The sequence below is a fragment of the Lontra canadensis genome, unplaced genomic scaffold, assembly GCF_010015895.1.
Source record: "Lontra canadensis isolate GAN:19392208 unplaced genomic scaffold, GSC_riverotter_1.0 scaffold113, whole genome shotgun sequence".
Lineage (NCBI taxonomy): Eukaryota > Metazoa > Chordata > Mammalia > Carnivora > Mustelidae > Lontra > Lontra canadensis.
Window position 1 is genome coordinate 5,753,254 of NW_022631107.1, and position 12,640 is coordinate 5,765,893.

Consider the following 12,640-nt stretch of genomic DNA (forward strand, 5'->3'; position numbering starts at 1 on the left):
AAGGTAGTGTTGGCTTCCAGTTTCTATATTTAAATTGAGCATTTATTATTTTCATATAATTTGACATTTTAGTCCTTTATATGCATTGGAAATTTTTTTGGTCTGTAAAATATATTCAGTTTGTGATTGTAGTTGATCATAAGTGACCCTGGTCATGCTTAAGGGCCTTTAGACTATGTCATTGTACATTAGCTCCTTCACTTAAGATGAAGGGAAGAGAGGAATTAAAATTTATGGCAGGTGCTTTTGCTTTTTACTTGTATTTCAAGGGAAAAGGATGAAAGACTTTGTATATGTGTTCATTTTCTGTGTCCCTATTCCTGTTATCCTGAATAATCAAGAATAACTATGATCCTTATTGTTAGTTGCCCATTTAAACACAAAGCTGGCAATTAGAAAAATGAATACAGCTAGCTTTTGTGTTATTTAATTATTAATATGGACTTTCAGGGTGCCTGGGTGGCTCAGTAGGCTAAGCCTCTGCCTTCGGCTCAGGTCATGATCTTAGGGTCCTGAGATCAAGTCCCGCATTTGGCTTTCTGCTCAGTGGGGAGCCTGCTTCCCCCTCTCTTTCTGCCTGTCTCTCTGCCTGCCTCTCTGCCTACTTGTGATCTCTGTCCATCAAATAAATAAATAAAATCTTTTAAAAAAATGGACTTTCAAGTTACACTGGAAAAGTATTAAAAAAAAGTTCTTCTGACTTGCTTAATTCAGAGATAAAACTTATCAAATAGAGTACTATCATATAATAATTTATTGCTATGAGATATATGTCTAGATTCTAAAGCTAAAAGAACTAACTATATCTTTAGCTCTATATTGCTTTATGTAGATGGTGCTGATAAAACACACTCCCAGCCAGTTTTCTTGGCACGGTCATAGGCCTGCTACCCAAAAGCATTGGTTCTATCAGACATTAATGACTTTCAGAAAAGGGAGGAACTGTTGTTGTATGCAATGGTTAATTTGATGTGATTGCATTAATGTAGTAATTGAATTTTAAGTCAGTATTCCAATAAAATATCTATAATTCTTTTAGTGTATTTTTTTTAGGAACTAAAGTTTGGGATGGCATTTTCTTTCTTTTTTTTTAAGATTTTATTTATTTATTTGACAGAAAGAGATCACAAGGAGGCAGAGAGAGAGGGGGAAGCAGGCTCCCTGCCAAGTAGAGAGCCTGATGCGGGGCTCGATCCCAGGACCCTGAGATTATGACCTGAGCCGAAGGCAGAGGCTTAACCCACTGAGCCACCCAGGCACCCCATCTATCTATCTTTCTTTCTTTCTTTCATTCTTTTTTTCTTCACCTACTTTAGAATAGAGAGTGCACATGGAGAGGAGGGGTAGAGGGAAAGAATCTCAAGCACACTCCTCACTGAGTGTGGAGCCCAATGTGGGGCTGAGTCTCATGACCCTGAGATTATGGACCTGCGTCAGAAGTTAAGAGTTGGACGCTTAACCTGCTGAGCCACCCAGGCACCCCTGGGATGGCATTTTCTTTTCTGTTCTATTACTCATTTGCCAGATATTTTTTTGAATAGCCAAAATGTGCAAAGCACGTCATAGAAAGATAAAGACATGGTCCCAGTGCAGTGTGAATTCAGAAATATGGAGGACTTTTCTTTGCCTTTGATATGGGGATGGGTTTTAGAGAAGGATTCTTAAAGAGGAGTCTTAACTAGGTGTATTAAAAGGTCAAGTGTAGGCCAGAGAAAGTAGGCATTGTCAGGGAGAGAGTGGCAAGTGTACAGGATACGTGCATGTGAAGATTATAGCATCTTTGATTTGAAGTTGCTAAAGACACTTTCTGAAGGATAGGATATAAAGAATCTCGTGCCCCAGGCTAAGGAGATTGGGCTTTATAAATCTGTTGGCTGAGAACTATTGAATATTTTTAACTTTTAGATTGATTTCAGGTTTTCGTTTTAGAAACTTATGCTGTAGCCATGTAGAAGATGAATTGAGGGGCTAAAATTAGAGGGTGTTGCAGTGTCCAGCAAAAGAAGATAAGGAAATGACAGAAGGGCTAAAGAGAACAGAACAGATATAAGAGATCTTTAGGAGATAAACTCCACAAGAGCTTGTGACTGATTTGTATATAAAGTCTGCAGGAAGAACAGATAGTGATGACTCAAGTTTCTGGTCTACACAGTTGTATAGATGATGGTGGCATTAAACAAGGTACTTACTGGAGGATCCAGGAGGGCAGGCAGGGTGAACATATTTAGTTGGGCTGTGCTTACTGAGCAGTGCAGCTGAGTTGTCTGTACATACAAAAATCAGTATATAGATAGAACTTTAAACTTTGAGGAACAATGGGTCTAAAGCAAAAGAATATCTTAAGAATGGAATAATGGTGAGAAGAGTTTGGAAATGAGAAGCCAGTGAAGGAGACTAAGGAGTATTCAGAGTGTATTGAGAAAACCAAGAGGTGTTTGAAAAATTAACGTCTTTGGATCTGGCATTGTGGGGGAGGTTGACCTTAATTTTAGTGGCAGAGAACAGGGGGAGCCAGATTTGGCGGAGGTGGTGAGAAAGGAAATTGGCTATAAATGATTGTCTTAAGTTTGGTCCTGAAATAAAGAAGAGGTGGCAACTAGGAGAAGTTATAAACCACAAAGTATAGCTTTTTGTTTTTATTTTAATGTTTAAGTGGCAAGAGATTGAGTATATAAATAAAAAAGAGCTATCCTGGGGGTGGTGCCTGGGTGGTTCTGTCAGTTAAGTATCTGACTCTTGATTTCAGCTCAGGTCATCGTTTCAGGGTCATGAGATCCAGCCCTGCGTCAGACTCTGTGTTGAGAGTGGCGCTTGCTTAAGATCCTCTCTCTCCCTCTCCCTTTGCCACTCCCCACTTGCATGTGTGCTTTCTCTCTCTCTCTCTAAAAAAAAAAAAAAAGAGCTATCCTTTTATACAATTTGGCTAGCTTCATGTATTGATTTTTTAAATTTGTAGTTTACCTTTAAAAAAAATAAAACTTTAATATATTACCTATAATGGTATGTTGATTTTTTACCAGTGATAAACCAAGCTTAATTATCGTTGGTAATTCTTTTTAGGAGTATGAAAATGCTGAAAATGCTTCAACTCAGTCAAAGGTTATGAATAAAAAAGATAAAAGAAAGACTCATCAGGGAAAAGACAAACCTCTCACAGTATCACTAAAAGATTTTCAATCTGAAGGTAATTTATGTACAAAATCTATTATGCTAGAGAGACTAATTTAAGTCTTTGTAAACTTAAGTTTTAAGTTCCTTGCTAATTTTTAAAATAAGTAAAAATTGTTTTGGTGATGTGTTACTGAGATTGTGAAAAATGTAGACCTGTTTAGAAAGAAACAATGTGGGGGAAAGTTTAAAAACAGTCATTAAATCCCCATAAAATTTCAGTACAAATTTATCTTTTTGTATCTGAATTTGTCCATTTTCTAAAACTCACTGTAGATAAAAATTGTAGTTTTTGAGTCATCTTGAAACATGATTATTGCCCTTATAAAGTAAATGGACTTGCACTAGACCAAGAATAGTATTTCATCCATTTTTGGTCAACCTCTTCAAATTATCTGGAACTACACCTTAGAAAATTAAAATGCAAATTTTGTAACTTTATAATCTCATTTGTACTTTTTTACTGAACAGAGAAGACAAGGAAACTACACCATCCACCAAACTCTTGAAGACAGACCATAAAGTACATTGTTTTTGATGTGAGGAATCATGAAAACCCTGTCTGTGCTGTAAAATATGGTAGCCACTATTCATGTGTGGCAATTTAAATATAAATTAATTAAGGTGAACTAAAATAAAAAAATTCATTAGTTACATTAGCCACATTTCAAATGCTCAGCTACATGTGGCTGGTAGCTTCTACATTAGACAGCACAGGTATGGAACATTACTAACCTTACAGAAAATTTTTTTGGACAGCATTGTGCTTACGCCAGGCAGAATAGTTGCTGACAAAATTAACTGTTTCTTGTTCATTGACAGATTGATCTATTTGACTCACATGAATTTAGCCTTAATACACTGGGCATTTGTTCTGTGAGAATTAATAATACTGTAGCAATAATAAAAAAAACACAATGAAATACTTTACTGTTTTCAGAAGCAAGCCTATCTGTGAAATTAGGAATAAATTTAGAGCATTATGTTGCTTTGGTTTAAGGATCAGGATTGTTTTTCCTATAGTCTGCCTCTCTTACTAAGTTTCTTATTTGAGGTTAAAAGGTCAGATGTATGTTAGCGTTTTCAATTTTGGCAAGAAAAATTTTATATAAAATATAATTAAAAACTAGGCAGAAACATGAAAAGAATGCTTTTTAAAACTTCTTTATTTCTCATATGTTTGATTACAAGTGCTATGTAAATTTATTAGAATGAGAAAGACATCAGTATGGTACTGTTAAAAGGAAGGTAGACGACTATTTCAAGACATGGTTAAAGCAGTCATGATTCTCAGGTTCTGGCATCACGTTGTATGCTAAGTAAAACATTAGAAGAATGGCTGTGATGTTAGGAATAAAGAGGAAATTAGGAATAAATAGGATTTTGTAGTTTGAGTTAAAACCTGTGATTTGAACATTTATTATACTTACAGATCCTATTCTGATCAACAGATGGTTTAGAGAGCTGTTTTAAATTCTCAGTCATAAGGTTGCTATTCTATTAAATTATTGTTAGTCCTTGAGAATATAAATTTTCTTCTATGTACAAGAAGCAATGTTAAATATTAGATATCCCAGTCATCTCTAATTTAAGTAAGAACACTTGCTCCCTCTGTGTACTTTAGTTTCAACCTTGAATCTGTGTGGATTCCCTTGTCTTCATTTTCCTCATTCTGTAATCCCTTTCCAGAAATGCTGTGTTGTTACAGAATCAATGATTTGCTTAATCTGGGTATATTTCATATTCCCTTCTTTCTTTTATTCATTTTATAAATATACATCAATTTTTAAGATTTTTTACAGTATTATCAAAACACTATGATGTATATTTTTAAAATAAACTAAGAGGTTTAAATGACAAATACTGTGCTGCTTTTTTTTTCCCCCACAAAGGCAGTGTTCTATACAATTTTGCAGTTGTAATACCTTGTGATTTCATTTTAGACATATTTGCTTCCCTTTTTGTCCCCCCAAAATTATGTGAAGCCAAAGACCTAAATTATTTGGAGTTGAAATGTTTAAAATTTAATAATACCCTGTGGTATGGGTGGCATTTAACTGAGTTACAAGATATAGTCCCTAAGCTGAGCAAATTAGTAATTATATGTTGAAATTTAACATCTTATAACTAGAGAGGGAAATCTGATATCTTAGACAACCCCAAGTGACTTTTGTAACTCTTATTATAATTTTTAAATTCTTCTCAATTACTTTAAATATTTTTACCTATTGGGTATTAATAATTATTAATACTAATAAAATATTAATGGTAATTTTCTTCAATGAACTTTCATCATTTTTTTTCATTTACAGATCCCATTAGTAAAAAGACTGAGGTAAGTGTTATTGTAACCATCTTTATTCTAGAAAACATTTGATGATTTTAAGAATAATACTTCACTATTTGGCCGTAAGTCTTTTTTGAGACTTAGCCATTTAAAGGATAGCCCATAGATTTGTTGTGGATGAATTCAGTCATGTTGATCTGGCCATTATAAAGTTATAAAATACATTACAGTAGAATAAAAATATTATTCACATGAAGGAGGTATAATATTATTTGGCCTTAGTATCCTAATTTGTGAGTGTGTACACACCCACCCACACCAAAAGGTTACAACATGTAAGCTTAAAATTTTAGGGAAAAGTAATGTAACACTCCAGTCTTTATTAAAAATATCCTGATATCCTGAAACAATGTCTCAAGATATTTTGGAATTATGGAAATTGTGAGGTATGATGTGATTCTGTAGTTTATAGCTATGGATCATTTACTACTTTTAACATTCACCATTAGAGGGTAGTGCAGCCTACACATAACTTCCTCGGGCTTTTGATCACTTTTATTTTTAAGACTCCAGTACCAGATTCTACAAACCTTTTAGAATTGGGAGGCACTATAATATCTTCTAATATTGAGGACGATACTAAAAAAATGTTAGGAGTTATTTTGACTACTAATCGAAAGTTTCACTGTTCTGTTACATATGTATTCTTGTTAGTAATTCCATCGGTTGATTTTTTGAATGGTCAGAGATGTTTCTTGTTTTTACTTTATAATACATGTATGATTTTTGGCCATTTTTGATACTGTTTCAAGTATTTACTTGACAGGTTGGGGAAATGAAATCATCTCTAGAAAACCACATCTAAATAATTGTCACTATGTTAAAAGTATAGTCCTTAACTATGAACAGAAGCACAAAATCAATGTTAAAATGGATGGTGGAAATTCTTTTTATTTGAAAACCACTGTCACCAGTTTTTAGATTAAAATTTAAATGACCACAAATAGAGTCTGAGTATTCATTTTATGTTTGAAAGTGAAAAACATGTACTTTTGGACTGATTCCATTTTTTTAATCCATTGACTTATTTGGAGGATAGCTTTGTGTAAATAACAAAGCACATACAAATGGTACATCTATTTCTAAGAGACTGCCAGCAACTGTTAGTGGAGGGAAAAATAATTTTTATAAACTGTGCCATGGTTTTCCTTCTTTCCTGATTTGAAAGAGGAGAAAAAAATCCAACTGACAGGATCTCATGTATTTAATGTATTCAGTCTGTGTTGTATTTAAACAAGCATAGATAGGTGTTACAGCATATATTTTGTCTTTCATTGTAGTTTTAGAGCTGTGTTCTGATTGTCTTCTGTTAATAAATAATTTGATATGTAATAAAATTCACTCTGAATAATCCTAATGATTAAGACATTTTCTACTTTTGTAAATGCTGTCTAATTCTAATTTATTTCCTACGTTAACTATTTTAAGAAATTGGTCAAAAGAACATGTAATTCACATTCTCCTTGATACTTGTTAAAAATATACCAAACTTATATTCCATTTCATTAGAGTTATTACTCACTTTCTTGGGACTTGAATATTTAGGCTTTGTAGCATTTATGCCATGAATCTAGGAATCTAGAAGAATTTTTTCAGAGTTCAAAAATAAATCTGAAAAATGTCTGATTTCAAGTCTAAAATGAGATCTGCTTTCTACTCCTAAAAATGTACAAGTCTTTGTTATATGTATGCTCAATAATTGACTTATTCTTTCCATCTGTAATTTGTTACTTATGCCAAGAGATTCCACCCCTCTATGGGAACTTTAAAATTCCTAACCTCTGTTGAGAATAGTGTGCATCTCATCCATTTCTTCTTAAATCAGGTATTTACTGGATAAAATTCAAAAGAGAAAAGGGTGTTTTTTTTTTTTTTTTACTTTATTGCTTGGTGATGAGGAGTACTTGAACTTCTGTATATTCCTCTAACTGCCGACTAAACTTGTTCTCAGGTTGATTTCATCATTCTCCTTTTTCTTTCTCCATCCATCTTGATTATGTTATTAATCTCAGTGCTTTCTTTGTAATCTTTCTCACCTTGAAATGATTAGAAAATTGACATTTGTAGGAGTAGAGGATGGGAACAATTAATTTTTCTTCCTTAAATGACCAGGAAATGCTGGTTGCCACTGCTACACCAGTCCTCTATCCGTTCTTCAGTATAGTCAAGAACATCCCATAAGAATTCTAGACAAGCAGAATGAATAAAAAACAGGTGCTTGTATATACCTCTTAGAAGCCTTAACTAATCATGCTTTTTGAGGAGCATTATTTGATCCTTAAAGGTGTTTTCAATTTTCATGTGTTGCCTTTTTAAATACTGGTGCTGCAGGGCTTCTCTTCAGCTCCACTCTTATCTTGCTTTCCCAGCCCCAGTCCTTCTAGTACCATTCAGTAGCTTTAAAATTTTTAGTGGCCATCATCTGTCTTAAGGTCTTAAAGGTCAAGTCTTCAATATGCTCGAATAGACTATCTCTAGAAGAGTACCCAAGAAGTTGTAACAGTGGTTGTCAAAGGGTTGGGGAAGGAGGGCTTATTGGGATAGGCGAAAGGCTTTTCACAATGTAAATTTTTGAAGTTTTCTAGTTTGTCTGTGCATTTAAAAATTACATCAAAAATAAAAAGCACTAGGTGAGAGAGGGAATAGGGATCAAACCTGGTCTTATCTGGCTCCATACCCTATTTCCTTTTTGTTGTACAATGCTTCCTGCATGTCTATCTTAGATATATGAGCTTGGATGAATAATTTATTCATTTTAGGTCCTAACTATGTTAGCTGAAAAGTAGACTCTGTTGATTTCTAAAATTATGATAAGTGATCAACATGTGATTAAATATTAGATGCTAAAAATTGAACCCTACAGTTAACACTACTGAAACACAGGAGAACAGCAATAATAGCCCATTAAAATTTAAAAGCAAATAAATTCTACATAGTTTTTAAAAATCTCACCTAAAATCTGGCTTTATCTAAGCAACTCAACCTGTTTCCTACTCTTCAATGTCCTGAACTCATTTTTGTTCCCATGCCTTCCCTTATTTGTCTTGATTATACTTCCCTTATTTGTGTTGTTAACCCTGGCTCCATAGCTCAGGGGTTAGAGCACTGGTCTTGTATACTTGTTAACCCTCTCTCTTTTGTTGTAAGTAAGAGAAGCCCAACTCAATCCAACATAAGCAAGAAAAAGATGCTTATTGGGTTGGTATAACAAACCCGGGAAGGAGGATAGGGCAAGAGCCTCTTTATTTGAAGTAAAGCATGCAGTATGTTATTCTTTGGTCTGGCTCTTTCCCTCCCAGAATGTTGAAGGTTCATTGATGTTGTTGTGTGTAACTTTTCGTTGTTAAATTGTATTCCATGATATCACAATGTGTTTATTTATTTTCCTGTTGATAGACATTTCATGGGGTTTTTTTTGTTTGTTTGTTTTTGCCATTTTGAGTAAGGCTATTAGAAGATTTTTTAAAAAACAGCTTTATTTAGGGGCACCTGGCTGGCTTAATTGGTAGAGCATGTGACTCTTGAACTTAGGGTCATGAGTTTGAGCCCCATGTTGGGTGTAAAGATGACTTAAACAAAATATTTTAAAAACACAGCTTTATTTAGGTATAGTTTACATACTTCAAAGTTATCCATTAAAGTGTATAGTTCAGCTGATTTTAGTATATTTACAGAGTTGTACAGCCATTACTGTAATCTAGTTTTAGAATAATTCTGTCATCCCCATAATAAACCTCATACTTCTTACCAGTTATTGCCCATACCTCTTCTGTCCTAACCCCCTCCCCCAACTTAGGTAACCACTATATCATCTGTATTGATTTGCCTGTTCTGGACATTTAATATAATGGAATCATAAGAATGTGGTTTTTGAGATTTCTTACATTAAGCCTGATTTTTTTTAAGTTCATTCATAGTGTAACATCTATCAGTACTTCATTCCTTTTTATCACTAATAGTATTTCATTGTATTTGATTTTATTTATGCATTAATCACTTGGATATTTGGGGTGTTTCCACCTTTTTTTTTTTTTAAAGTGGGCTCATTGCACAGTGTGGAGCCCAATGCAGGGCTTGTACTCACAACCCTGAGATCAAGACCTGAGCTAAAATCAAGAGTCAGATGCTTAACCGACTGAGCCACCCAGGTGTCCTGGTTGTTTCCACTTTTTGAATTATGAATAATGCTGCTATGAACATCCATGTACAAGTCTTTACATGTTTAATTTCTCTTAGGTAGAAACCTAAGAATGAAATTGCTATGTCATGGGGTAGATGTATGTTTGCTTATTTGTTTTTCTTTCATTTTTAGAAATTTGAATATAGTCGACACACAATGTTACATTAGTTTCAGTTATATAATATAGTGATTTGACAAGGTGTATGTTATATGTTCACCACAAGTGTAAGCTACTATCTGTCACCATACGATACTGTTACAGTATCATTGGCTATAATTCCTTATGCTGTGTCTTTTATTCTCTTGATGTATGTAAGGAACTACTGAAGAGTTTTCCAAAGTGGATATACCATTTTAGACTTGTTAGAGGTATAAGAGTTTGTGAAATAAGAGAAGTTATTTTTGCATTCCTGGTACAAAGGTTGACAAAAGGTTTTTTATTATCCTAGCTTTAGTTCCTTTCGCTATAGATGAGGAAACAGTTTCAATAATTATTTGTATTTTTGTATGTCACTAACAGTGTAATTAAAATCAAAATGCTTTTTACAGTAATATAATGATACCTAGGAATAAATTTCATAAAAATGTGTAAGACCTATATTGGGAAAATTACAAAACTTTATTGCAAGCAGGTAAAGACTTAAGTAGAGGAATATACCTTGACTTATTATTATAAAGGTATCACTTTTCTCAAATTAATCTGTAAAATCAGTACAGTTCCAACCAGTGAAGTTCACCTGCAAGATTATATTAGTTTTATATTAGTACAAGATAATATATAATGATATATTAATATATGTAAGATATATCTATATAGATATAAGATATATAAGATAATATATATTTTATATTAGTATAAGATGATTCAATATTTGTACACATTACAAAATGCTTACTACAGTAAGTATAGTTACAGTCTGTCACTATACAAAGTTATTACAATTTTATTGAAAATGTTCACTATGCTTTACTTTAAATCCCCATGACTTACTTATTTTATAACTGGTAGCTTGTACATCTTAATCTCCTTAATGTATTTTACGCACCCACCCCCTCACAACCACCAGTTCTCTGTATTTGAGTCTGTTTCTGTTTCATTTTGACAATTTAGTTTTTAAACTAAAAACTAAAGCACTTCTAAAAAATTAATGTGGAAGTGCAAAGGACCAAAATAATCAAAACATTCATGACGAAAAAGGAGAATTTGCCCAATCATATATCAAGATTTTGTTATAAAATTAATAATTAATACACTAAGGTATAGGCATAATGATAGATAAATAGACCATTAGAACAAAATAGCCCAGAAACAGGCCAACCACCCAACCATGAGTGTAACCTTGATCTATAACAGAGTGATGTGGAATAGTACTGGGTAAAGGATGAACTTTTTAAAAATACATGGGTTTGGGCAATTGAATATTTTTATGGAAAAAAAGATTAGATTATTACTTCATATCATACATAAAAATTCACTCACAGTGGATTAAAGCCCTAAAAGTCAAAGGTTCTGTTAACAAAGCTTATAGGTGCTAATACAGGAATATTTTTATGACTTTAGCGTAGGAAAGACACAAAACCCACTAGCTTTAAATTTATACATTAAGGACTTCTTTCCATCAGAATATATTAGATAAGTGAAAGGATGATCTTCAGAGTAGGAAAAGATTTTTTTCTAAAATAAGTCATTGAAGAATCTATAGAAAAGCAAGTACTCAGAAAAGAGGATATTTATATGGCTTAAAAATAAATAAGATGTTCAAGCTCATTAGTAATCATGGAAATGCAAATTAAAACCATGAAGAGAATATTACTTAACCTCCAGTTTAGCAAAAATCCAAGCATCTGATGACTTGTGTGTGTTATGAAGAGGTAACTTGTTACAAACAGTTTTGTTCAACATAGTATTGGAAGTCCTAGCCAGGGCAATTAGGTGAGAAAAAGAAATAAAAGGCATCCAAATCAGAAAGTAAAACTGTCACTATTTGTAGATGGCATGATATTGTGTATAGAAAAGGCCCAATAAAGACTCTACCAAAATACCATTAGAACTAATAAATTAATTCATTAGCGTTGCAGAATATGAAAGCAATATACAAAAATCTGTTGCATTTCTATATACTAATAACAACAACCTATCAGAAAAATTAAAAGAGCAATTCTTTCACAGTTGTATCAAAAAGAATAAAATACCTAGGCATAAGTTTGACCGAGGAGTTGAAAGACATGTAGACTCAAAACTATAAGACACTGATGAAAGAAGTTGAGGAAATCTAAAAATATGAGCAAATAAAACTCATAAATAGAAGATTCATAAACAGAGAACAAATGTAAACTTTACATTGCCGTCGGCAATGAGTTTTTTGGATTTGACCCCAAAAGCAGAGGCAATAAAAGCAAAAATAAACAAGTGGGGCTCCATCAAACTAAGAACTTCTGCATGCCAAAGGAAACCATCATCAAAATGAAAAGGTAATCTACTGAATGGAAGAAAATATTTGCAAATCATATATCTAATAAGGAGTTAATGTTCAAAAAATACAAAGAAGTTGTATAACTCAGTAGCAAAAAAACAAACAATTCACTAAAAAATGAGCAGAGGATATGAGTAGACATTTTTCCAAAGAAGACATACAGATGGCCAACAGGTATATGAAAAGATGCTCAACATTACTGATCATCAGGAAAATGCAAATCAAAACCACAATAAGACATCACCTCATACCTGTTAGAAGAGCTATCATCAAAAGGACAAGAGATGACAAATGTTGGTGAGGGTGTGGAGAAAAGGGAACACTCAGGCGTCATTGATGGGAATATCAATTGGTACAGCCACTATAGAACACAGTATGGAGGTTCCTCAAAAAATTAAAAGTAGTTGGGAGGGAGACAAACCATAAGTGACTCTTAATCTCACAAAACAAACTGAGGGTTGCTGGGCAGAA

The 12,640-nt window shown here is 33.3% G+C and overlaps 1 protein-coding gene across 2 annotated transcripts in view; it reads left to right on the forward strand.

Annotated features, from left to right (window-relative positions):
* Positions 1 to 12,640, forward strand: part of GKAP1 (G kinase anchoring protein 1) — a 75,051-nt gene that overhangs the window by 24,164 nt on the left and 38,247 nt on the right. For both annotated transcript variants that reach the window (XM_032840449.1, XM_032840450.1), the window contains exons 6-7: positions 3,061 to 3,184; positions 5,481 to 5,503. In XM_032840449.1, the coding sequence (XP_032696340.1) occupies positions 3,061 to 3,184; positions 5,481 to 5,503 (147 nt within the window). The remainder of the gene's footprint in view (positions 1 to 3,060; positions 3,185 to 5,480; positions 5,504 to 12,640) is intronic.